Raw genomic sequence first — 26,838 nt, 5'->3', positions numbered from 1 at the left:
TCGCGGTCCCGACTTCTCGGTATCGGTCGGCCTACCCCTGCGATGGGCTGGCTGATGTCGCGACCGGGTTCTGTTCGTTTCGACTCAATAGGGTGCCCCGCGGTTTCTTTACTTGATACAACTATATTCGGCATTCCTGCGTTCGGTTCTGGTGGAGGTTGTACCACTTTTCCGTTGCGTAGGTGCATGTCCATCCCGTGTTCCTTAGGTGCGGAGGTCACTTCGGATTTTGCGAGAAAGAAGGAAAGGATCTTCCTCTTTAAAGCAAGCTCGATAATTTTCCCACTTTATGTTAATTTTATTTCCCGGAACGGCCCCCAAATGTAGTGGACAGCTGGCCTACACTGTTACTACGTATGTTCCCTGGGCTAGTCTGACTAAGTGCACACTCTGCATCTACTATCTAAAATCCATGATTCTCGCCAACTACTGCTGTATACCCTAAATGGCCATATACAACTGAGTTCATATTATTGAGAGGTGAGAAAAACCCAGAATAATACAACTGACTGTTGACCCTCGCTGAGGGTCAGTGCCTGAGTCACGGCACCAACCTCGCATCCAGCCCCATACCCGGTGCTGGCTAGCGAGCACTCTATTCCCTTTTATGATTTCCTAATATCCAATGGTGCCTTATGCCTTAAAATATTCTATATTATTCATGCGCTTTCGCGTTACTAAGCCTCGAGGGGTGGCGACGAAGGTCAATTGTAGTGCCTGGCACTACAGCAGGCCTCCTCCCCACAGGGCCTAGGAGGCGAGCACCCCGGGTGGGGCGGGTTGGACAATAACAGATTTTGGAAAACTTAGAATAGCTGCATTTCGATATATATAGACTACTGTTTCAAGGAAATGGACCAACGTTAGGTGCTGATCATAGGCCCCTGCTCGAGTGGGCAGCTAGCACCGCAGTCGCAGCAGCAGTACGCGCTGTGCACTACAACCATGAATCGGCTTTTCTAGTCGGTGCCGACCGAAGCGCACCCTCTATCAAAAGTTTCATCGTCCCACCAAACGCATATCAGAAAAGTTGCATCGTCTTGTCAAAAGAGTGCAGCTGAATCCAACATTCTGCAACATATCCTTAACAATTTGAGAAAGTGGTGCTCTCTTGTGGGTTTAGGCCAACAGTGTATCGAACGTTCAAAACTTAGGACAGTGTGGTACGTGAGTGCGGAAATAATGTCTCAGCCATAAGAATATCCGTACGCGCATGTCTATGTGTGTAGGGGTCTGCTCTTCAGTTGGTTCCGCCATTACATAAGGTGGAGGCACGAAAGCCAGCACTGCACAACGGGGGAAGGCCTTCCGGCCCTCTCGGAAATTTTACTAACAGCGGACTGATACTGGCCAGTCACTGACGTAGAAACGATGCAGCATGCGTCAGTGCCATCAATAATCCAGGCAAGCGCCTGCAGCGAAACACTGGAGGCGCTTTCTCGCCTCCAGGCAGCACCAACTTACGCTTTCCCTTGCTTACAGGCATAGTTGTTTGTCTCCTAAAAGGTCCTCATATAATTCTCTCGAATATGCATTACTAAAACTGGCACTGAGGGGCGCGGCGGACCGCGCAAGTCTCCTTGGGCGACCGCTTCACCGTATCTTGTCACCTACACGTCCAGATCAAGTGACAGGCAACCAGGACCTGTAGGATATTTCCACCCACAATGGTGCTGATTTTCTGGTAAACCACCCATGAGGGCTGTTCCGGGAATTGAACCCGGGACCTCTCGCACCCTAAGCGAGAATCATACCACTAGACTAAACAGCCTCGAGTACATTGAATCGCGTAGGTGACCTTCCACAGCCTACCGCAAGACAAGCTGCCCTGTCCTCCACTAGTCAACTCCTCCAGACATCGCACTATTTTTTCGACACGCGCTACCCGCCTCTCAGGTTCAAGCTACTTCTCATACGCTTCGTCGTGTTCACCGAAAAGATGCCGCTCCCTCCTCTGGTTACTCGCTCCGCGCATCAGGAAAGAGGGCTATCCTAGCTCTTCCAACTGCAGCCCACCCACTAACCAAAATGTTATCACTGCACCACATTAGAGCAGCTGAAGCCAGCATCCACCCACAGGGCCGCTACCTATTCTTGCAAGCCTTCTTCCGCGACCAGTCTCACCACGGCACCAGGGTATCGTTAGTTCGAGTAGGCCAAGCTTGGCCTGTGCGTACCTCTGGTGTTGTGACTACGTTAATTCATGCCGAACATTACTCGCTAAGAACACTGTGAACACAGAGACGTCTCGCCTTGTTTTATCTTCTCTACGCAGGTGTGCAGTACACTGCAGCTTCAGCGCCTCTTGCCATCCTCAGCCGCCACGCCTACCTGTAGAGTGCACTATATCAACCAGTGACTAAGTCATTAGCATATTTTGTGCTGCCACTCAATAGTCCACCACAGGTAATGATCGGCATTGTGGCAACCCGTTGCATCGTATTTGACTATACAAAATTGGTAATAGTGGTAATCAACCTGGAGAAGGTGGATCATACAATTTTACAACTGAAGGTGATCTATGCTTACGCGATGAAGAGACCACGACTCCAGTCAACAGAATGTGCCAGGGGATGCCAAACGTGTAGTGCGTGACGCTACAATGTCGCACAAGGGCAATCCATAAGGTTTCAGCGTTCGATATTCTACGCAAGGAGCAGTACTAGAAAACTTATCGTTTAAGAAATCTAGTTCTTGTACCAGAGTAAGTCTAGGGTATTTGGCTGGGAGGCCAGCAGGAAGGGTATCATCTAGGAGTGAGGCGAGATCTTGCTCACTACAGAAGCCCTCAAAACGTTCTAGCTAGGCTTGAGGTTGAGCTATCACTAAGGGGAGTCAGAAAAAGGAGTGAAGGGCGAGTATATGCAGGACTGAAAAGTAGAGTACCACAAGGATTTACATGGTGCAAAACTAATTTACAATAGAGGCCTGTATCATCTGTAGGACAACAAAGTGCATGCCTAAACTGGAAGGCTGGAAGTAAGACAACGACGCGAAGTGCCGAGGCAATTCACAGAGAAGCACTCTTTGCACTGCAGGTGGGGATGCCGCTATCTACACAGAGGTATGATAAAGCACACCCGCAGGAACAGACACAGGAATAAAGGCAAAATAGAAACGCGGATCGGCTGAAACAACGTTGTAGGTCTTACGATGCAGTAACAGCGATGCCTGAAAGTAGTCAGCAAAAAAACCGTACCAACCCATCATAATGACAGGCGAAGAACTTCGCGGCACTACAACACTAGTGTGGGGCTCGGAGTTTTAAGCTTTTATTGTTCGGGGTTTTAAGATTAAGCATATCTTACTAAAAGCAAAGCGTTTTGCACTCAAATGCACATTTTGTTCTCATGAAAAAGTTCAGGACGCGAATACACGCGTATGGCCAGCAACGTAGAGGGGCCAGTCTGGACACAGCTCAAAATAAACACACTAACTGCCTCAACACAAAGTTTGCGGAATCACCAGAGTTCCGACGGCCACCGAAATCAACTCTACAGAGTGTTGGGCTTCTCATTCCGCGGGGAGTGACCCAACGTTGGTGATTGAGTGCGTGTGCCAGTTCAATTCGAAAGGGCAGCTCTTCTCCGCCGACCTCGCTCCTTTCAGCATGCAGAATCATTACAAGAGCAATTCTGGCGATGTGTAAATTTAATTAATTCAGGCAAGTGACGAATTGTTCTGACTGCAGCTTATGGTAGAGTAGACAGACTACAAAGCCGCACTGCGCAAGATTATACGTCTGGTGCATAGCGCCACCTGAGTCTAAAGGAATCTATTTAACTGGACGTATTTTGGTGTCACCGCGTTACTCTTTGGCCTGCACTACCTGTGCACGCATAGACCAAGCCAGTTCAACGCACATGTGTGCAATCACTGTCCTGCTTAATGTTTTTGAATCCACTAAAAATAACCCGCCTTATCAACCGTCCATTCAATTACGCATATACCGAAAGCCGCTGGAGATGTACTTTAAGCAGTTTGATTTACCGCTTAAAGTACAGCTCCTGAGGTTTTCTGTACATGCGGGGCAACGCCTCCGCCTTGACCACTGTGGAATATCGCACAAAACCCTGAGCAGCCCCACTGCTGGTGTAGTGCACAGGCACTGCAATAGGGGTTGCTGGTGACCTTAAGAGTGTACGTTTCTGGTGGCATTTACGAGGTTACGATGCTGAGCAAGGGAAAACTTCTTACTAGTCCCAAAGTAAGGCGATTTCTCAGCATATTAGCATGTGCAAACTAGAAGTGTCTGCGAATACTCGGCACCGGTACTGTAGGGCCAGGCACTACAATTGACCTTCGTCGCCACCCCTCGAGGCTTAGTAACGTGAAAGGGCATGAATAATATAGAATATTTTAAGGCATAAGGCACCATTGGATATTAGGAAATCATAAAAGGGAATAGAGTGCTCGCTAGCCAGCACCGGGTATGGGGCTGGATGCGAGGTTGGTGCCGTGACTCAGGCACTGACCCTCAGCGAGGGTCAACAGTCAGTTCTATTATTTTGGGCTTTTCTCACCTCTCAATAATATGAACTCAGTTGTATATGGCCATTTAGGGTATACAGCAGTAGTTGGCGAGAATCATGGACTTTAGATAGTAGATGCAGAGTGTGCACTTAGTCAGACTAGCCCAGGGACCATACGTAGTAACAGTGTAGACCAGCTGTTCACTACAGGTACGGGCCACCGCCCCACAGGGCCACGAAAGCAAGAACCATGAGTGTGCGACTTTTGGGAAAATCAGAACGAAAACTCGAGAGATGACGGCTTTTTACCAATAATTGGGTAGTCCTTACGAGAAATGTGTCGAGCGTAGCGAATTTGTCAGAAGGGCTTCTTATTCGTGGGCCAGGAAGCAATGTAGAAGGAGCAGAGTAGGGTGTGCATTGCAGTTGGTTCCCTTGAATTTTTTGCATCCCTTCTATTCCAACGAATGACAAGACAGGGGTGCCGCAATAAGATAAGGCTGGGGAACTGGTACCTCCCATGCCCCTCTATCCCTTGTGGTCGACACCAAATGCTCTAAACACATCAATTTCAATTCTAAGGGAACTGTCAGGGGAATCCGACAGTATTTACGCAGAAAACTCTGCCCATAAGATATGGGCTCCATGGAGACGGAATTCATGCAGAAACCGAAGTCAGACCAGATTTCTTGTGCCACCAAGGAAGGTAGCCTCTCAAAGCTATAATAGGCTGCCGACCTGTCTGTGACCGCTGAGACTAGAGAATACAGGAACACTGGTGCAGAAACCGGTTACAGAAATTGTCCATAGACTAAAATGACCCCAAAACATCTGACATACCTTCCTAGCGCTTGAAACTTCATATTCAGCCACTCCGGCGGCACCTACAAGACTACTGCTACCACGCGGCGCCGAGCGGCAACTAACTCTTGGCAGCGGAGATTGCCGACACTGTGCCGCGAAGTAATCTATCAATAAATCAATCCGAATTATCACTCTATAACGATGCTTTATCTGAGGTGAAGTTCCCAACTACTAAACCACCCAACAGGGGCGTGCGGCTCCAGTCTGTGCATCATTCCACGAAGGCGAGCATGCGAAGAGAACAACATCTCCCAGCTGCCGAAGCTTCATGTTGTATGCCAAGTGATGAAAGACCGAATATTTAGAATCTTGAACTTCCCGTATCTCCCGAGCTTGCAAGTGATGCTGCGGAGTCGCATGAAGCCCCGTGAGATGATTGTGAGCGATCATTCGAACTTCGGCGGCAGCCTCTTACGCTACACTAATCATGGATACAGCTAGTTAGAATCCTTTGTTGATTCGCTTTTCTTCGTGCATTCGGGCAATAGGCGAAGCTGGAGAAGATTCTCCCTGCCTTCTCCAAGATGACTGGGAAAAAGACCCTACCTGGGTTAGGGGAGCGCGAGGCGAAATGGTCGGAATCTTTTGAAGGGGCAGTGGTTGATGATTTCTCAATCCCAAAACAATCGTACGGAAATGAAGGGACGCCCAATGGCAGGCCCGTTCGTAGCCCCAAGCCCACCCAAAGGCGTAGCCGAACATTGTCTCTGTGGCTTGTGGCGGTTGTCTTGTTTGCTTCAATGGCAGCAAAGATCTGCATGCCTAAACTTTCGAAAATTTCCTTGGACAAGTCGGGTTCGGGCGGACGGGAAGGGAACGGGTTAAGTGAAGGCGGAGGCTTCATTGCAGATCTGGAGAATAAGGTCACAGTTGTGGCTGGATTGCCGTCCAGATCTGTAATAACGCCAGCTCCTTTTATGGCAGGGGATATGTTCTATTTTGAGGGAAGCACTCATCTCAGGCCACAAACTGTACCATTTGTGTTGGAGCAGCCCGGGGCCTTTGCAACAGAGTACGGTAAAGTGCCGAAAGCTTGGGTAGGCCATATCCAAAAGGAGACGCCTGTAAATCACGTTGCAGTGTTTGCGGAGCCCTTAATTGTCCCGGTACAGATGGAATGGCGAGAGGATCGCCCGAGCACTCCAGCTTCAGAGGACAGAATGGAATTTGTGCCGGTGCAAATCCGTTCGGCGGATGCGTTTAACGTAGCACGCGAGATAGCAAAGCGATACACAAGCGCAGGCCCTGTGGAACAGAGGAAGGAAGCTGATGTGGATGCAGTGAATAGACGCTTCAGTGGTTTGCACGAGAGAGTGGGGAGGACGCTGACGACGGTTGCCATGGAGGCTAGCCGCGTCCCAAACACGAAGTTCGACCTAGATTCCCGGGAGCTGCGAGCGAAACTGGCTCTTCTCGAGGTTGGTAGTGACGTTGAGAGGATCAAAAAGCGACAAAATGACGCTCTACAGGCACTTGGACAGGCTCAGGCGAGAGCCGCGTCTGGTGATCAGGATGGGCAAGCACAGCGTCAAGTGCAAGATGCACTCCACACGTATAAAGCACTCCTGACATATGAGAAGGTCCTACTTGAGGGTTTACTGGGGCTCACAAAGCGATGGGGATCAGAAACAGAGAATATCATGTCAAATGTGGCGTCTGTGCTAACTTCTTCTGCATTCAAGAGCATTGAAGAGGTTGCGTCCCTTCAAGGTGCAACTTGTGCTGCGATTAGAGTTGGAAAGAAACTGTTCGATATGAAGACTCCAATCCAGAGAGAGGCGTGCAGTAAAAACGCGTGTCGTTTCGTGAGCGATGCTGTGACGAACCGGTTGGAGGCGATAGACCTTCTGGCCACCAGCATTGACCAGAAGACACCTGCGGAATTTTTGAACCTCTTGCAACAAGTCGACCGCAAACACAAACAGAGTCGAAACATAGTTCGAGACAACTTGTTGAAGAAAAAGAAGGAGACCTGGATAGCCGACGTTATTTAGTGCGAACTGGGAAGCTTTCCTTCTTGGAAAAATATTGTTGCAGTTCACGTGCTACTTGTGTGGACGAAGCCATGGTGGAATCTCAAGGGGACAAAGCGCATGCCGCACAGCGGGTAGCGTCGCTTTGTCAGAGATTATGAGTAATTGACCCTCTGCACCTTCGGATCACTGCCAGCTTGTTGCAGCTCCATGTTAAGCGCTTGCGCCCAATATTCTAGGACAAAGTTCCCTCAGCGTTTTTGCCGCGAACATCTTGGTAATAGGCTCCGAAGGTCCCGCGTCGCGAAGTGGCGTCGCACAAAGGCCCGTCGTGCGGTTTTGTTTTCACTATGCATGAGGGCTAGCGTTGATCCAGTACACTTTTATCATGTATGAGTTTCGTCTCAGAATTTCGGTATATGATGGGCCGTCCGTGTAGATAGCTGTCGGGATCAGTGTACGTTTTTCAGCAGGTGTAGCTGTTCCTGTTCGTGCTATCCGTTGTAGTGGGGGCGTAAGTGTTTTACTTATTATGAGCGCTACGAAGGGGAAACTTTGTCAATGGCTGCGGCGAGTTGGCACAGCGCCTTCAAGTCCTTTCCTTTCAAGAGCGGCTACACGGCGGCGTTGCTTCCTTCAGTTCCTTTCAGCTCGGCAGAGGCATAAGTTGCAGCTGATGGCCCGGAAGTTCTGTAACGGATGGGGCACACCGTTTGGACCTAGTTCGGGAAGCAGTTGGGATTGAAGGGAACAGACAGAAGGAATTGCGAGCACAGTATTCTTGTTGCTTGCAGCTGGCTCCCCGCCTCGATGGGCGGCTTGGGTTTATCTGCACAGGTTTGCGATTCAAGTTGTTAACTGAAGGCGTTTCCAACCAGCTCGTTTATAAAGCAAGCCAATATATGGTTTCAACTTCCACTGAGGCAATGTACGCTCTACGCAGCGCTTTTTTGTTGATTAGAGAACGTTCTAGCGGCGGGTGACTGCGAGCAACGCAAGTTGTAGTTCTGTGGTGACGTAAATTAATTTGGCATTATGTTTGCCGAACCCAGGCCGTGGCGAACAATACCAGCAATATTTGTGCTAGTGTCAGCGATGTTGTGGGTATGGGGGTGTTCTGTTGTCTCAGCGTGCAGTGTCACTTGCATTTCGCACTGACACACTCGAATATAAAGCAGTAGACCCAAGACTGATTATTATGTTTTTTTTCAAATTCAAGCGTCTGCCGCCACTTGTGCGGTCAAGTAGTTTTTAATATTTTCAGTGTTTTTCTAGCTTGGGAAAGATTTCAGAGCGCTCTTCTGCATTAGTGATGGAGGCGACAACAACAAGCTCCCTACCGCTCGGCAGGATACAGGAGCATTCATTTCTTAGTGCATGTGGCATGCATGTTCTGGCGTACAGCATGTCGCTGCTGCAAGCGCAAAGTGGGGAACTGCAGAACTCACTGCCTGAATACGCAGACTGCCTGAATACGCAGACTCCCCCCACACGTGCATTGCTGAGCGGATTGTGAATGAATAGGCTTATGGAGTGTGTCCAGTTACGTGCTGCGTTGTGTTCTGATGCGTGGCTTGCAAGCAGCTGAGCCCAGTTGAACGGCAAAAAAGAAGCGTAGAACGTCGAAGCCACTGCAGCAACTGTCCGCACGTCTTGCAGGAAATTAGACAGAAATTATCAAGGGCTGAGTTCTGACGAAGCGACAACCACAAGTAGGAAACTGACACCAGCGCAGAGGTTAATCTGCGTATAGGAATGCAGTTTACGTTAAATGCACTTTCAGGCTTCAGACCTGCGGAAGTTTGTTAATTATTGACAATTTGTCATTAGATTGCATATCTTTCAACATATTGACAATTTGTCATTAGATTGCATATCTTTCAACATATTTCAAGCTCTCGGCAGAACATTTGCGGGTGCTTACAAGAAAACTTTGGAGCCTGGTGAATAAGAGCAGCTCCCCTTTAACAGTTCCTCTTTAAAACAATTCGCGATGCAAGCAAATCACTTGCTGTGGAGCAGCAGGCGTGCGCGGAAGGCCTAACAAATCAGCCTGCGATGAAAGTTAGGTGAAACGAGTGTCAAAACCCGCAGCACAAAAAGGCAAATGAAGACGACTTGAGAAGCTTTGACCTTCTCCCACCAGGGTCTCCTGTTTGGTGAGGGTGTCCTTGTGGGGACATTTCCGGCCAGGCCGATTGCTGCCTATACAGTTGCTCTTGAAAGCCGAAGCTTTGCCGATTCATGATATCAAATCACTCAATAACACCGGTTAGTGACTCTCTTTTCCCTCCCCTTTTTGTCTTCTCTACAGCTGTTTATGACCCCAATGCATTGAACGTGTTCACAAGATTTTTTGCGAGTAGGAGAAAAACTAGAAGAAGAGCCATGGCCACCACAACAGATGAAAAAGTAGCACTGAACGCCACAAACAGAAGGGTTAACAAGACTGCCGTTGCGACCGTCAAGGTCAATGTAGTTTTTCCTTGGTTTGCAGGTTCAGCTGCAACCTGTAAGAATGACGCGCTGAGTTGCTCTTGCTTGCGAATAACGCGTCTTTCCTCATCAGCTGCTGTACCAGCCACTGCAGCTGAGAGTTTGCCGAAGCTTTTGCTTCCTGTGCTAAGCTCCACAAGTGCCTTCAGGTACATTCCCAAGTAACGCTTCCCGTTGTTTGTTTTCCGGAGAAAAATTGAGAGTCCTTCTTGTGGGACTAGCTCTCTACCCATGAAGGCCAACAAAAGTCGCACGGCCTGCCGCGTGAAAAATGAGCTTCGCAAGCATAACGTCACTATGCGCATGGTAACAGTGCTTGACTTCAAGCCTGAAAGGACAATAAAACAACGATCGTGAGAAGCAGACGTCACCTAATGGCATTGGCAAGTCACTTGCAAATTTATTTCACCAGAATGCTCCAAGGAGCCAAATGCCACCATGGAAAGGCTGCTGAGCTCCACGCTTTCTGACTATAGTGCACGTACTCAATCGGGAAATAGCAACAGCCGAAGCAGCTGCATTTTGAGTATACATGAGTATACGGCCCGTTCTCCCAGTTGATTCTTCCAGGGGTATTTCTGCTAGTTGTTCAGGCTGCTCCTCTCGAAGCTCCTGTGAAACCATTTGAAGCTCCTGAAGAGCGCTCATCCCCTCATTCTCATTAAGTGAGCTACTGGGCCTTTCAACTGCTTTCATTTCAGGTGGCGATGGGCCTGTGCTGCTGCTGTTAGTTTCTTCATCACTGGCAGGAGAAGAGCTTAAGTCAAGGCTTTTGATATTTTGGAGCCTCCCTGAGAAGCCAATCTCCGTCGCCTTAGGCCTTCCAGCTTGCATGTACTGATCGTACTTCTCAAGTAGCCTGCAAGTCATGTCCGCTTGGTCACCATTTCTCTCGAAACTGACGCAGTCGCTGGCATCAAAGAGCCTTTCAACAGCTATCAAGATGGCAGCTTCGATAACCTGCGCCGTTTTGACAGGCCTCCTCCTGCCCCACACAATTTTTTCAGGAATCCCAGAAGAGCTGCCTGCTGGGCATGACACCCCGTCAGCCAGCATTGTAGTTGTCAACCGGACTGCAACGGGGTCAGCGTGCGGAGGGATGTTAACGAACAGCTCGTATCCTCGAGTAAGGAGCTGCGGCAAGGAATACAGAGCAAAAGTGAAGCCCAAGTGTTGTTCGGGAAGTGTTAAAGAATGACCATTCCAGTTTGCAATCGATGCAGCTGGCGCCTTTGCAGCAAGTATCCCGTGCGTGACAACTTACATCTACAGCTTCTGGTCTGGCAGCATCTGCCTTTGTAGGCTGTCTCCTTTTCATTCTGTTCCAGACCCTTTTTATTCCATTTCTTGTGCTTCGCAGGCCTAGGCTGCTGCTCTTCAACAAGTGTACTAAACGAATGTGTTGGTTATCTGCAGTGCCGACGGCGCTCCAGTTCAGCCTTGCAAACGCCTGGCTCAACGAGTCTCCCCCAGGAATCAGCGGAATATCGGGGGGTCCACTCGAGAACTGTGCAGCAAACCAAGCCATACTGAAGCATTGCAACATGGGAATTAATAAGGAATAGGCTGAGTGAAGCCTTTCTATATTTAATGGCGCTGTTTCGTAGCAAAGGTAAATAAGAAGGGCATACTTCGAGGCCGTTGAACCAGCGTTCCGCATCCTTGTATTCTTCCGCTGCGTTACGCATACCAGGAGCACAAGAAATGCCAGCTGTGTTTCCGCCGAATTCTTCATGTGCGCTTAAAGTTGATGTGAGACACACCAGGGGCAGCGGTGGAGGGGATCTGAGCAGCACTGTGAGCTTACCTGAAGCGCCTGTTACTGTTTCACGCAGGAATGGGTGAACTAAAAAAAGACGATACAGTTTCAAGCATTCTGAAGAAGCAAACGACAGCATCAATCTATTTTCCTTGACTTCCACGCGGCAAATTTCTCTATTTCCCTAGTCCCTTTTGCCGCTGCTGACTAGCCAAAAATTGAGGCACACTCACCTATTCTCTGCTCAGTATCACTAGGGACCGTTTTCGACATGCATTCTCCAACCTTCCTGAGCTGTTCAGCGATTATAAGTGCATACAACGAGCAGTTGCGTCGAGAAGTGTCTTCTTCCAGATTTTCACAAACCGTACTAATGGCGTTCCCAGCCTTTGCTTCGGGGGTGGTTAGGTTGAAACAGTCAAAGTGTCCTGAGTACCACACTCACCCAAATTGTGCACTGCGTTTAGTACGGAAGCTTTGGTTACTGAACCAGCACACAGAGCAAACGTGGGAGCTAAGCAGCAATTAGTGGCCCTACTCATGGCAATAGCCTCAGCGGACTGCAGTCTCTCATCTGCTTCTGCTTTTGAACGCCTAGAGAAGGCACTTTTCAAGGACTGCAGGGCTCTTCGAATCTGCGACACCACAACATGTGCACGAGCGCAGCCGGCCATAGATCGCCCACAGCGTAACTACGGCGCTGAAAAGGATCGAACATTAGGCAGCGATAATGTTATACTAGCTGGAATGTTTTAGCAGTGCGGCTTGACGTACAGGCTGTGAGACTCTTTCCCACGCACGAGTGGCCCAAAGGCGTCTTGGTTGGCCTTGACCTTCGGGTGAGCTTCCCGTTGTCCGGAGGACGTCCGTCTCTACAAATTAATTTAAAGCAAGCAACGATGCTGGATAGCGTATTCTCGATAGATAGTGTCTGAAAGTTTTGCCAGCGGTGATTAACTGCAAGCAGTGAAAAAGAGAACGCCTTTATCCGCACTTCTGTCGGTCTGGCTCACCTGTCAACAAGGAAGCGCGGGCTGTCGATTCAGTTTTTGAAACAAGAGCGATTAATGCTAATAGCAGAGAGAACAGAAGTAAACAGTTCCGTCGGCAACGTGCCATTTTTCCAGATCTGCTGGTTGGGCTATAGTGGCTACGGCTATCCTATTCTAAGGCCAAACAATTACAAAGGACGATTTAAACATTGAAATGCTACAAAAATGTGAAACGAAAAATATTTCACCCCAGAGAAGCCACGATGGGCTGGTCGGTTGTTCCACTGGACAAGGCGTGGCCGGACCGCACAGCGAACAGTGTTGTCGTTCCTCTTTCCCCAGATATTCCCACATCCATTCACAATTTCATTCAAATCTTCTTTGTCAGAAAACTACTGTCAGCAGAGGTGAAACTGACAGGGAACCCCTGTTTTGCCCCTGCGTCCGTGTGGTTTGCACGATTTCAAGTTCGTGCTTTGTCTCCATTGGGTGTTTCTGTACTTTGCACTGGTTGAAATCCGCCCGCAGCTTTTATGTGGCCCCGTAGTTTTTACGAAGAAGGCGAAAGCTATGACTGTAACTCATGCCAGACCACGATTGGCGCTTCTCTTAAGGACCACATTGAACACACCGAGTAGCCTGAAGAGCGCGGCTTGCTCTTTCGCAAACAGCCGGCTGGCAGAGGTGCGGTATAGAACCAACGAGTTGCATCCTTGTCACCCTAGGAGACCCAATAAAAAGCAGTGAAGACGCTGGGTGCACTCGAATGTCCATGATGGCAGTTCCATCGTCTCAATGAAGGAAAAAACACTGCCAGGCTGACTAAACGGCTGCATGCTTGAAGCCACAGGGCCAGACAGTAGCACTGAGCTCAAAGCGGTAAATGCGCATTGATTAGCGCGCACATGCAGTTTAACGCTAGACTCCACTCCCCCAATTGAATGGGAAACAGAAGTGCTCTTATTAGTAAGCCCTTTGCAGGGCTTACTAATAAGAGTTGTCTACAAGCGGCATGAATGCAACGTCAAGTTCCAGCTTTTGCTGCACCTGTTGGAGCTAAGGAGCAGCGCATATTGCAAGATAAGGAGCAATAAGCTCGGTGAGTGGGGCAAAGAAGGACAGTATAGCACAAACGTGAATGGAAGCAGTGAGTGCAGGCTGCTCTGTGCGCTTTAACTTTAGACGGCGACGCCTCTTCAAGAGTTAGCCAAAGTAAAGCTGCCAAAGCAACATCTCAAGCTCTTGGGTAGCAGATGCTGCTTGGGAAGATGAGTCAATAGGTGTAAACTAGGCACTGAGTTCGTTAGTGGTGCACTACGAAGACTGGGCCCATCCGTCTTGGCAGCTGCGCCGTCATATTACCTAAAAAGGATGCAGTATGAAAACGCTCCACGCAAAGAGGCAAGCCTCCAAGAATACAGTTATACTGGGCTCAGAGACGCTAACGCACCCTAGCAGCAACCGAAGTATCACCGGCCGGGAGGCTCTAGCCTTACGGCGAATTGTATGCTGTAGTGCGTGCAGCACTTCGCTGACTGCAATGCGCAGCACTTTGCTGATTCTAAACAAAATTAAGTGGTCGTGAAGGGCAGCTTCCATCGATCTGGCGCCACTTCGGGCTCTTGCAGCAGCACGCGACTTGGTTACAAGTCCTCATACTGGAGCTTTTAATCTTATCAGCGCAAGCCTTAAAAGACCAGTTTCCTTCAGTCAGCTTTGAACTATACGCGTTTGCAGCGTTGGCAAGAAGGGCCAGAAAGGGCAAAGTTGGCACATGAGAATGCCTTTATGTTACTACATTGTGGACAGACTCAAAATTCCGATCTTATGAATTCAAGGATTACCCTCTTGTCTACAGAGGTGGACGCTCGAATAAGCTGAGGCTGCCAAGCCTGAAAGAGCCGCAAAGAAAGTTCCCGTGGCCACTGCTGCTAAGGAGTGGGTTCCGGCTGCACCTAGGAGGAGAGGGCATGCAGCACTCAAAGCTGCAGCGGCAACAGATGTTGCGACGACCCCTGCCATAAGTGGGACAACGGCAGTGACAGCTGCGTTAGCTGCTTCCGTCTGCCTTTGCTCTTTAGTTGTGGGTAACTCCCCCTTCTCGTCTCCTGGGGGTCCAAAGAGAAACGTGGCAGGGTCATTAGCTGCAGGCTTATTGTCAACTTCTGAGCTTCCATGTGGAAAGTTGGCGATCGAGTCAGTTACTCCTGGGGGTTCTATTTCTTGGCGTTGATGCGCTGGGTCTGCAGGCTGTAAAAATCTGCGCATACTGCGCCCATAGACGCAACAGCGACAAGCCATGCTTCCATCCCCACCTGAATGTCTTTCACGACTTTTCGTTTGATATGGACTAGGCCACATGCTTTGTCTCGAGCTGCTGCTCGAGACAAAGCATGTGGCTTAGCCTAGGGCGATCCTTCGATAGGTTTATTGTGCGTCGTTGGACTTGCGGCACCCTCAGCGTCGTACTATAAGCTAAACCTCTCAGTCCCCACTAACCATTGAAGGAAAAACTGGCTCTGAAGGCTGAGGTATTCAAAGCAGGAGAATTTTCAGTGCCTTGATTGCTGGACTTGGTTGAGGCAAGAGGGATTTCGAAAACAAGATTGGAAGACTTAGCTTGTCCAGGCCGTCATAGATTGAAGGGCCTACTTGTTTTCAGTAGTCACAGTTTTATTGTATTATTCTCGAGACTTGTAACTGTGATTGTCCAATGGTTTGGGATTGTATCGTTCATCCTTTGCCCGTCCGCTTGTTCAGCCCACCTCCGACATTTATTCCCTCGCGGATCACATTGGTGTTTTTCTGCCTTTTTCTCCAATGAAAGCACCGGATCGTACACTTAAAAACATGAAACATTACTTTTCTACAGTTCCAAGTTCTTAGAAGGAAAGAATTCTCGTTTTTTCGAGTGTGCGCATGAGCGTCGGCTGCATCAATGAGGGCCAGCCCCCAGAACTTGAGTTAGCTGCAGAGTAAGCCTGATCTGTCGCACAACTAGACGTGTTCGTCTGATTTATTTGGTGGTATATATTTTTTGTTCTCTTCGCAAGCTGCTTAGGTTGGCTCTGCAAAACACTGCAGTGCTGCGCACCAACTGCTCTTGGCACAGGGGTTGTGCAAATGCGACAAAACTCGTAATCCCACAGCAATCAACTTTACGAGATAGCAACTAAATCTTAATAGTAAAATGCCATCAGCTCAAAATATGAACAAACTGCTCCCTGGAACAACCAGCCACGCCCCCTAGCTACCATCTCTAGACGGTTTTGTCAGAGCATTTACTTAACTGTCCGCGAATTAGGAAACACATGATTCACTCAATTCCTACAGACAATTTCAGCAACATATTTGAAAAGTCAGAAGTCTCTTACATTGATGTGTAGTTCCAGTTGCTAGCCACAGGCTCCACGTGAACGAACTCTGTGTGAGCACCTTTGGGAAATATACCGCGTGCTTCTTAGAAGAGGAGAAAGTCACAGCGAAAGCCAGGTATGTTTGCCGAAGAAGCAATAGAAAATTGGACATTGGCCTCAAAGAAATAGTTCCTCAAAGCGACCCAACGTCTTTGCTGAGGCCGTAAGCAAACGAGCCAGTTAAGCACTCTCTTCGAAAGACTATAAGCAGTTCCAGTGTTACGTGCCATCTGCTTTAAAATCGAGTCAAATAGTGGCCGCTGTCAAAGTGCCTGTCCTAATATACCTAATACGATGCCAAGCCACTATATATTTGTGAGGTTAATATACTTCAACATTCTCTTTGTAGAAGTGAGATGCTGGCTCCGCCTCTATTTTCCTGATAGGCGGGGTTAGTAGGGCCCTAGCTGCTCATTGATTTAGACCCTCTTTCAGGAATCTTCGAGCCATCATGGCTGACTGCAGGCACTTCTATATTTAAAACCATTTTCAAAAGCTATAATTACCGTCAGCCTACGCCCGCAATAGACCGTCAGGGCCTCTGGCCCTTTGGACCATACAGAGGAAATGGACGTCAACATGTGCAGAGAGCGTTTTATATATTTGCTCAGTTCCTTAAAATACCATAGTCACCCCTTGCTTAGCTTCACCCTGCTGTTTCAGCATTTCGAAGCTTCCCTTCTCTTTTTTTTTGCTTGCGCCCTGCGCTCTGCCTTCAGATCGTTGCTGTACAGGTGTTCCTTTCCTAAGCGTTTGTAGCATTTGCAGAATTTGGGCAAATGTAAGCATGTCGAAAAATTCTATACTTTGTCATATATGGATAACAACGCACAGTAATGGAGCGGCCCTCTGAGGCCCATGACATACAGCGCCCTATCCGATGTGTGCAAAGGCAGCAAGTTATGCGTTGCAAAAACCATAACGGAGCTGCCAAGGCAAATTTTGGTACACTCACCCAGTCATCTCTGAAGCATCCTGTGTTCTATGTAGCTCCGACAGCTAACACTAGTGACTCATTTCACAGGTCAAGGGCACATCCAGCAATCTGTTAGCACGCTGCAACCCAGGCTTGATCTGCCGTACAAACTTCACGGAAAACTGCTTGCAAACCTGATGTGAGAAAGTACTTCGTAATCACTTACACCTTTAATTCTATCTGCTCTGCGGGCACTTTGAACTCAGAAGCAATTAACGAGCGTTTATCTTTCTGAAACCTATTTGCCTTTCGCATGTTTAACTTGCTGGGACTCTTATCACGTGTTCTTACCATGAGTCTGGGGCCCAGGTGGGCCAGGACGTGTATTCTGTCCAGTCCTGGGGAGACAACTTGGCTATTTTGCGCCCTCTTAATCCGAGCTCTTTAAGTGACATGCCGAACATAGCTGCTCTTTTCAGGCTTCTGCTACTCAAAAGACAAGATTTTTGTGCGACAACTTTGGAGGAAGCCTAAGCTCGGCGGGTATGGAGTCACTGAAGGCAGCATGACAACCCTGTCACTCGTTGATCGACTCACTAAATATGCACTGCCCCTCATTTATTGAGAGTTTTTGGTCGAATGATGTAAGTCGGTTAACAGGAGTGAGCCAAGGTGTCTTTTCATCCTCAATATCGGTACATGGAGTCTATAGTGAATGTATAACTATATTTATGCAAGTCTGGCGTTTCCTTGTCTGGTGAAAATGCCTTCTTCCGACGCTGTAGAGCAGCCCGCTTGCTAAATTTCGGTAAGGAAGTACATGAGTTAGCTTTTTACAACCCGGCAGGGGGCTGGTTCGACTTCGTTCACGCTTGCTTTAATAACTCTTTCATCTGTACTCCTACCCTTGTTCGCATTTGTGACTAGTATTGTTTGAAAAGTGGACTTCAGGGCATTACAGCCTAACCTGAAAGTAAAGCCCGCTGTACAGTACATTCCTATCACTAACTAGCAGGTTCTCAATCCAGCCATCGCTCAAATTTCGCATCTGATGTCATATTGAACCATCGCTCAAGTCTCACTACTGGGGTATTTGTGAGTAGTACCTTCGGAGCGTCTTGATGTGCTTTTTATGTCTCTTTTGGCTTGCTGGAATGCAATAGGCGTAGGCCTCTCAGAGCTCCCTGTGGAGCAAACATTTGCATTTGCAGGTACTAAAACGTGTTGCCTGTGGTTAGGGTGAACTGTAATGACTTTGAGTTAAACTGTCTTTTGCTCAGTATGCCCATTTCCTGAAAAACTTTGGCTCCCTTCACTAAGCGCAAAGAAGCGCCTGCAGTACAGAACACTGGCTCGGGCTCTCTGGTTGGAGTAGTACTGCGATAGCTTAGTTCCTGGCGCTGCATTCCGCTCTGTTAGACTAAGTGCCCAGCGCAGAGAAATAGATCAGTGGGAATGAAGATACATGTAATTATTGGACAAGGCAGCGCTCAACGGGAAGAAGCGGGCCCGCAGGAACGAAACACGTGGGGTATCCCTTTTACTGAGAATTTTCCTCAAGAAACAGGCTTTTAGGGATGGAGACGCATGTGCCGCCTCGCTCAATGAGCAATCCCTTTGCACCCACAGCGCGCCGATGGGATGCTGTTACTTAGATTCATATAGCAATGCCCTGCCGCCTATCAGCCAGTTTACACCTTTGTCGCCCTGTGAGCGCCTCTGCGCCAGCAACGACTCACTACCTGAAAAACGTTTCTCAAGGATCTACCTTCTCCATGCTCCAAGCACTGCTGGTGTCAATTGTTCTTTCTCAGTCTTCACAGTTGCATCTTCCCACACACATGCTACCCCTGGGCTTGCAAAGTGGAGTCGTTGTATACTCAAAATAAAAACCCTGCCCAACAGCAGAAGAATGGAACACACAACTGCATAAGGAATTGAGATAGTAGCGTATCATGTAAGTAGAGTTCAATGTTTCCCTAATAGCTGTGGGCTCGGCTCATGGCCGACGCTTGACTAGTCACATGCATGTGCTGTGTGCTCAAAATAAAAAGCCTGCCCAACAATAACACAATGGAACAAACAACTGCATAAGGAATTGAGACAGTAGCGTAACCTGTACGTAGAGTTCAATGTTTCTCTGATAGTCGTGGGCTCGGCTCGCCGCCGACACTTGACTAGTCACATGCAGCACCCTACAAATGAACGAAGAACAGGCTGAAACTATGCATTTTAATTGGCATCAAGTCCACTTGGACAGATCTTCATGCAACTAAAGTGCCTGAATAAATGAAACGATATCGTGGCCCTTTTTCTCGAAAAGAGTCTCGCCTAGAAGTCGTGGGGCCCTGTACAGGCCCCAAATGCGGAATTCCTCAAGAACGCCAGTTGTTGTCTCACACTCCACTTAACCGTTGACAATCTTTAAGCTGCTAAGCCGAACTGCACGTCTTTGGTGGCTTCCCTCCCTGCTATGCGTGAGCTTTTGACCGTTGGGAAGAGACCTGAAGCTTCTTTGCTACGGAAGAGACCCAGTGCAACAAATCACTTTTTCTCGCCTTGAACTACAGGCGTGGATATTTTGGACCTTGCCAAACAAGCAGACACGTCGGACTGGCAACACAGTAGTGGATAACATCCTGGGAACGAGGTGACGGCTTAAGCCCCCAAACCTCCCGTCGAACCTTAGATCTTCGCCGCGAACCCCCAGCCTCTGACTGGTGGGCTTGGTGGCGCAAATGCGGATATATCAACACGGCCTCAGGGACGGCAGCTGACGAGTTTCACAGCCACGACGGTTCGCCGCCGCGTTGTTTCCAGCAGCAGCGCCCGGCCCGTCGGGATTACGGCGTAGGTTCAAGAGAATAAGAACGAAAGTATTTGAACTTGCTTTACATTTGAACTACTGGAGCATTTAAACACGCGCACTGCACAGCGAAGGGCCCCTAGGCAGCCTTTTCAAAAGCCCGATGGAAGAGAGGCAGAAGGCCCCCCACATACTTCTTGCACACTTTCGCATCAGCTTCTTGGTAAGTTCTGTACTTGCGAAACATTGCGGCTTTGAGTCCAGAGCATGCACTGGATCTTTTCGCCCACGGGCCCTTGAGTCTGCGTCACAAAACAGTGGCTTTTGCCATCGTGTTGTGACGCAAACTCGGGTTGCCGTTGCTGCTGCTGCCGGAATTCGCAGCGCTTTTAAGTGCTTCTGCTGCTGCTGCTGCAGGGCATTTGCGCCCTTGCAGCCCTCACATTTGCGGCGGAGCACTGCGTTGGCTTCAAGTTCGCCTCGCCGAGTGCACCAGCCGCGGGATTTGGTCAGATTCCCTTGAGGTGAGTTGCATCTGCAAGTTTTGTTTTCTTGTCTGTGTCGGAACTATTTCTTTTTTGTTGGGGCTAGCCCAAAACAGCCGCATGCGCTTCCTGCTGCAGGCTTAGAGCGGCAGAGGAGCTGCCTAATGGCTACACTCGAACTCAAATTAGGGCCTCTGGGGGCCCCGCAAACGCCCCCTTCAACCTGTAAGACTCGTGCGCCCGCACTTCAGGCTGAAGCCGCGTGTTCTTGTGTCTGCGTACAAGTTTTAGAAATGCTGCATGACGCAGACAGAAGAAATAGAAGCCCTGACAAAACAAACAGTCGCAGTCACTTGTTATAGCTGCAGCAGCAGGGAGGGGGCCACGGGCTGCGCTGCGCAGGTGCTGCCTACAGATTCTCCCGCTCTGCGCCCCTCAAAGTCCACCTGGAGCACCGCGAGCCCGCGGCGGTGTACACGGCGTACGGGGAGGTAGGGGGTCCCCTTGCGAGTCCCATGGAGTGCAGAGGAGCTTCGGGGAGCGAGGCGGAGCCCGGGGACGAAGTGTACCACTTGGTGTTTTCCTATGACCCCTCAGCGCTCTCTGGGAAGACCCAAGGGCCCTTTCGCTACCTCGAAGGACAAAGCGTCTCATTTGTCAACCTCAAGGACCAGCGAGAGGGGCAAGTCCAGAGTGGGGCCCCTCCCCCGAAGCCGCGTCTGTACAGCGTGGCTTCTTCGCCGCTGTGTCCGGACAAAGGCCTGCAGCACTCCTTCTCTTTGGTGCGTCACAAGCGTTTTGGTGGGAACCACTTCATTTCTTTCGTGGTCTGCCCCTCAGGGCGCCTCCTGTTGCTTTTCGGTTGAACTGCTTGCTGCTGGAGCCTCATTGGAAACAGTTTGCTTCTTGTCTTGCTGCAGTGCGTGAAGCGCCACCGCTACAGGGCGCCTGACGGCCGCTTTGACCCCTGCAAAGATGGCCTGTGCTCCTCTTTGTTGTGCACGGCCCCCATTGGCACAGAATTTGAAGTCGCCGGTACTAATTCCACTAATTCTAAATTCATTATCCTCTACCATATCTACTTTATTAAAGAAAACAACTTTAGTTTGGGCGGGGGTGTCGCTGCCGCTCTTCTTATCATGGCCACTTTTCGGGTGGACCATCACACGCCAAGAAATTCAAGAGTGACCCTTGCAGCCTCTTCTTTCTATGCATGCTGAACAGCCCTGCAGGAGCAGCAGCCTGCTACACTGCCCCCTGGCCTTCGCTGCTTTCCCCCTTTAAGCGTTGGTCTGCTGCGGAGAACCCCTTTTTGCTCAGGGCCAGTAGGGGCTTCGCTGCTGTTGCCTGAGGACCGCGACGCCCCTCTCATATTTGCATGCACGGGAACAGGCGCTGCTCCTTTGCGCAGCTTCCTACGGAGGGTATTTGCAGAAAGGCGCAATGGTTCGTCTTTGGCTGGCTGGCTGGTGTTGAGCTGAGCATGCATTTGCGCTGCTGTTTCTCCCTGCCTGCTAGGCACTGGGTGTAGCGCTAGCTGCGTGGCTGGGTGCAGAGGTAGCTAGCTAGCTGGGCGTTGCGCTTCAAGGCTCTGGGCGAGTGTGGACCAGGTTATGCGCCTCTGAGTGTGTCTGGGTTGCCGCTGCAGGTCCTGTAGTTGCCTACATTGGAGCTGCAAAGGCGGCCTCTACCCCGTACGCCCGCGAGTGGGAGGCGCTGCAACAGCTGCTGCCTCCTTCGCAGCTGCAGCTGCGCTTTGCGTATTCCAGGGAAATGAAGGCCCCAGATGGCGGCCGACTGTACGTACAGGTATGCACACATGTACGGCAGATAGTGATATCGACGGGGGACTTAAGCAGAAACGGCCGCAGCATCCTCTGTATTTATCCATTGGATACCAAGATGGCAATTGAGCCCACAGCTTAAGCTTCAGGGTTCCACTGGCCCCCAAGGTTCCTGTGGAGAGGCTCTGCCTTGATGCTTTCTTTCCGCCTTATTTACAATGTTGATATGCAGTGTGTACATGTACTTACTTTTGCAGCATCTAATGGAGGCTGATGGCGACGAGCTACTGCGCCTGTTTGAAGAGGGAGCACTGATGTACGTCTGCGGGCGAAAGGATATGCTTCCTCCCATCAAGGCTGCCCTTCAGGCTGCAGCGCAGAATAACAACGTGGATTTCAGCTCTTTCTTTAAGAGCCTTATTGCATCGAAGAGGTGGAGAGCCGAAGTTTATTGAGAGCGGACCACAATGTAGTTCAGAAGCCCCCGCCAGCGCAAAGGGGTGTGGGCGGCCAGCTCATTCAGGGACCGCAAGCTGGGCATTTAGGTCTGTTTGCGTTTGCTAGGAAGGACTGATCCGCGCTGCAGCTGCCTCGCTTTGCTATAGCCCTGAATAAACAAGTCGAGGCCGCATACAGACAACGGCTTAACCTCTTGCCGAGGACGCCTACAGTGCTCATTTGTATCACTTTCCTGGGTTGGGCGAAAGTCAGTTCTTCCTGCATTCATTTGGTCAGGTGCTGGAACAATGCCGGTTCGAATATTTGAAGTGATGGTATTTTCACTCCTTCGGCTAGGAAGGATGGGACGTAGCATCCCTTGGCCGCTGCCTCCCACACCCGCAGTGTAGTAAAAGTGTGGGGCCCCACAAAGTTTTCCTTAGCGAATGGTGCTGCGCGGCCGGCCGCTCGCTAGATAGCCGCACTTCCCTGCTCTCCCTGCCCGATACGGTCAACTGGCCAGCTCGTCACTGTCATACCAGCTGCAAGGCTAACTCAGTGTCTGAGTCTGTCTAGATACGCATCTGGCTGGGCTACTGCATTGAGCACTGGGGAGGCGCATGCACTCATCTTAAGCACAAACACGGCTCTCCATAGGTGTATTGACAAAGCGCCAAGACAAACAAACAAGCAGTAACGGGGAAAGGACCAAATCGGCAGAAGGGCGGTGCTGCCGGTGACCAAAGAGCATGCGTTTCTGCCCCTTTCTCCTCCCCAGAAACTTCCGGGCAGTTGCTACAACGTGCCTGTAGGATACTACACTTGAATTGCTGCTGCGTCTCGCGTGGGCATGCGTAAATGCAGCGGCAACCCGGAAGGGGGGAGCTGCTGCTCGCCTGGAGCGGTGTGCGTAAGGCAGGTAACCTCATTCCACTTGAGCAACAACGCTTAGCCACACCAAGAAACAAGCTCCACCAGAGACCAACGAATGTCTAACCGCACCGCTTTCGGGTCAGCAAACAACACGGAGGAACGAAGGGCGCAGGGGGGGGCTGCGGCCTGTTCGCCATGCGGGATAGCGAGGTTGCCCCTGTCTAATTACAGTGAAGGGCGCAGAGGGGAAGGCAGATGCTTCTCAAATGACAGGCTCTGCGCTAGAAGCTCGCAACCACAAACTGATATCTCACTACCACACACGGCGTCGCTTGTTGGACTAAGCCAGGGACGGACAGCGCCCCTAAGGCCGCAAAAGATGTAAAAGGCTTAGGGGATGCGCATATGGGCCTGCATCCATCGCGACTACCATACCATCAGCAGTTCAGCATTCTTCTCGTCTGCACATGCGGCAGCCACGATTCATATTGGCCCCCTGAGGAGACAGGCACCGCCGCTCAGGCCGAGGGGCACATGACCAGCCCACGCCCGTGGCTGAACCCTCTCTGTGCATGCCCTCACCCACGCATCACTGCTTGCATGTGTGCATGCAATTGAAAGGATTCGGCAGTCCCGCCTTCCACATCAGGTAAGCCGGAACTGAATAGTTGCCTGCAGCACTTTCGTTGGGAGACAAACACCACCACTGTCCTCAGGAAACAGCGGCTTCAGCCCGTCTTAGCCAATGCCGCTGCTAAAGCTCAGCACAAGGCACCTAATTTCTATTCCAATGAGCAAACCCGCACGCGTGCGGAAGGGCCCACAGGGGTGGGCCCGATGTAGGCGCACAGCATGACAGCTCGAATGGTGAAGCTGCAATTAGCTCTGGGGCATCGCAGCCGTCTTGATGACAGTTGCTGCAGCCACTGCAGTTGCTGCAGCAGAACGAGCTCTCATAATCCACCTCCAACGAACGCCTTTCATCCCCCGCCTCTGCGTAGAGCACACTTCTAGCGGAGCAGCGCATGCAGCCAAGAGTTGTTGGGAAGCATCCCAAGCCCCCCATGATCCGTACAAACCAGGGGTGGGATATTGTCTCATTTAAAGACATCCTGAAGAAAAACAAAGTCCAATATTAACTATGCCCTGGCCCCTAAACCCTACACCAACATAAGTCTTGCTAAGCCATTTCACAACTTGAAATTTTTAATCGGCTCCAGTATGCTCTCTGCATTCGTATAGCGAACACAAGCATGGAGACAGACGGAAGCAAATGGAACGGGGCACACAACACCAAGAAAAGAAAAGCAAAACAATAGAAAATACAAATAATTCGAGATAAACGAAACAACGAATAGTGAAACAATTGCACTTCGGGAAAGGAAAAAACTGACGGCAAACTGAGCAGGCGAATGCGCAGAATAGTTAAAGAGGCAAGATGTGCAAACTCGGCAAAGAGGATAAACAGAAAACAAACCTGCAGCGTGGATCGACAGTTAGCAAACGCCGGATGATGTCTTTGCATTCGTCCGAGACGTGTCGCCACTGGTAGCCGCTCATCGAGTAGGAGCCTGCGCAGAACATGGTCCACGAGATAAACCTTGTGCCTTAAACCCCTAAGCCCAAGAACCCATTTTCCAAACCGCTGCATACGCTTATGCACTTTATGGATCAAGGATATGCACTAAAACCCCCGTTTTGCATCACTTTAGACCTGCCTTCTGCCCTCCCTCTACCAGACATTCAGCAAGGCGCCCAGCCTATCTACGGGAACGAAACAGGGAGACCCACCTGCTACAATTCTTTGAACTACTTCCCCGACAGACTCGCCGAAAAAAGGAGGCGTTGCGGACACCGTGATGTAGAGGATGACGCCGAGGCTCCATACGTCACTCAGAAAACCATCGTAGTAATTACCAGATAGCACCTCAGGGGCCAGCTGCATACATCACACTAGAAGACCCTACAAATATGAGTGCCACCAGCAACTGTCCGCACGCTTCTTTCTGCGCACAGTAGAAGCATTCACATTACATGCAAAAACTGGGAGTAGGCAGCAAAGAGCAAAGGAAGCAAAGTGCAAATAATGCAGTCATCTTACGTAATGAATTGTTCCGCACGCGGTGCCGCTGAGCTCGCCGGGCACGGCGTAGCAGGCGGACCCAAAGTCTGTGATTTTGACAATAAAGTTGGACCCTCCAGAAGAGTTTTGGCCAGGGGAGCCCTGCTCGTCGTATCGGGAGGGGAATGACGGATAAGGGGAAGCGGAAGGCGACAGAGGCGGGACTCGCCAACAGTCGGAAGCCCCGGAACAGCTGCAGCCACCGCCCCGCAGCTCTCGCGAAAACAATATATTTTCCGGTTTCAGATCCCTGTGCACGATGTTGTTGACGTGGCAGTGCATGACTCCAGAGACCAGCTGCAGCAGCAAACCACAGCATTATCCCCACGTCAGTGCCCCGTTTTAGTGGCTCTATCCACATTCAAGCAATCCAAGTATACCTCTTTTGTGCCACCACCTTACACTAACACTGACAGGTGACGGAGCAACAACATTAAGAATCACCAGAGAAGATGAAAAAGTGGGCGAGTGCGGTAGGAATCAAACTAATGAATAAGCACAACAAGAAACAACTTCGTATTCTCACCTGGGCAAAGATGATCTTGGCATGCTCTTCAGAGAAGGCTCCGTCTGCTACGACTCTGTCGACAAGAGAGTTTCGGTCGCACAACTCCATGAGGATGAAGAGGCTTTTGCGATCCTCGTAGACATCGAGGACAGAGACCACGTGGGGGTGCCGCGGGAGGCGTCTGCAGCAGCAGCAGCAGCAGCGCACAATTTGCACAGATCCGCAACTCTCCCGCTCGAGTGCGGGGGCTCTTGACTCAATTTCCGGGATTTTAGGCCAAAGTAATGCAGCATTTCAGTTGCTGCTGGAGTTTACCTGTGGATCTCGAGCTCCTGCCTGCAGTCCCAGGCCTCGTCTGCAAGGGCGCGCCTCTTGTCCAGCATTTTGACGGCCACCATTTCGTGGGTGCGTCTGTTCTCCGCCAACACGACTTTGCCGTAGCGGCCCTCCCCCAGCACGAGGTGGGCCTGCGAGCCCTTGCAAGGCTTGGGGTCACCTGGCGGGGGGCCCCCGCTGGGGGCCCCGTCGACGGCCATTGGGGCTGCAGTTTCTTGCGAGGAAACTCCAGCAGCCACGGAGGACTCTCCGTCTCTGTCTCCGAGGTCTGCGCAGTACAAGTTGTAGTCCAGATGAATGTCTCTGTCGAGGTCCGGGTACACACTAAACCCCACTTCCGGAGTGGCCTTTCGGGACCAGTAAGCCTCTTCTGCCTGCCGCTGCAGCACAGCTGCATGCGCCGCAGCCTGTGCTGCTGCATGCGCAGCCACGTGCGCGGCCTTCGCAGCAGCTTCGTAGGCCTCCCCCAGGGGCCCCCCATGCCGCCCAGGGGCCTCCTCCGAGGGGGGCCCCTTAGCCCTTAGCCTGCAGCCCCCGCCGCTGCAAGCCTCGCACTGGGCGCAGGGGCAAGGCTCTCTGGGGGCGAAGTAGGCGGCAT

General features: G+C 50.5%; 4 protein-coding genes across 4 annotated transcripts in view; 2 read left to right on the top strand and 2 right to left on the bottom strand.

Moving 5' to 3' along the window:
* Window positions 1–5,860: 5,860 nt before the first annotated feature.
* ETH_00024575 (uncharacterized protein) lies at window positions 5,861–7,330 on the top strand (the record flags this gene model as incomplete). Its single annotated transcript, XM_013375246.1, has 1 exon — window positions 5,861–7,330. One exon carries the CDS (start codon window positions 5,861–5,863, stop codon window positions 7,328–7,330), a length of 1,470 nt encoding a protein of 489 aa, XP_013230700.1.
* A 2,297-nt stretch (window positions 7,331–9,627) lies between these two features.
* ETH_00024570 (uncharacterized protein) lies at window positions 9,628–12,138 on the bottom strand (the record flags this gene model as incomplete). The annotated part of the gene is made up of 7 exons (XM_013375245.1): window positions 9,628–10,133; window positions 10,291–10,939; window positions 11,070–11,312; window positions 11,437–11,480; window positions 11,613–11,681; window positions 11,798–11,992; window positions 12,126–12,138. 7 exons carry the CDS (start codon window positions 12,136–12,138, stop codon window positions 9,628–9,630), a joined length of 1,719 nt encoding a protein of 572 aa, XP_013230699.1.
* Window positions 12,139–19,857: 7,719 nt separating this feature from the next.
* ETH_00024565 (ferredoxin NADP+ oxidoreductase, putative) lies at window positions 19,858–22,418 on the top strand (the record flags this gene model as incomplete). Its single annotated transcript, XM_013375244.1, has 8 exons — window positions 19,858–19,917; window positions 20,112–20,218; window positions 20,318–20,404; window positions 20,595–20,961; window positions 21,100–21,214; window positions 21,500–21,625; window positions 21,828–21,988; window positions 22,221–22,418. 8 exons carry the CDS (start codon window positions 19,858–19,860, stop codon window positions 22,416–22,418), a joined length of 1,221 nt encoding a protein of 406 aa, XP_013230698.1.
* A 1,631-nt stretch (window positions 22,419–24,049) lies between these two features.
* The window catches only part of ETH_00024560 (CAM kinase, CDPK family, putative), a gene marked incomplete at both ends in the record, with an annotated part of 3,280 nt that continues 491 nt past the window's right edge, over window positions 24,050–26,838 (bottom strand). Inside the window, 6 exons of the mRNA XM_013375243.1 lie at window positions 24,050–24,386; window positions 24,752–24,845; window positions 25,066–25,213; window positions 25,376–25,693; window positions 25,923–26,085; window positions 26,220–26,780. Coding sequence (XP_013230697.1) covers window positions 24,050–24,386; window positions 24,752–24,845; window positions 25,066–25,213; window positions 25,376–25,693; window positions 25,923–26,085; window positions 26,220–26,780 — 1,621 coding nt within the window. The remainder of the gene's footprint in view (window positions 24,387–24,751; window positions 24,846–25,065; window positions 25,214–25,375; window positions 25,694–25,922; window positions 26,086–26,219; window positions 26,781–26,838) is intronic.

The sequence above is a fragment of the Eimeria tenella genome, genomic scaffold (assembly GCF_000499545.2).
Source record: "Eimeria tenella Houghton genomic scaffold, Eth_scaff26, whole genome shotgun sequence".
NCBI classification, from domain to species: domain Eukaryota; phylum Apicomplexa; class Conoidasida; order Eucoccidiorida; family Eimeriidae; genus Eimeria; species Eimeria tenella.
This window is presented reverse-complemented; position numbering and strand designations above follow the sequence as displayed.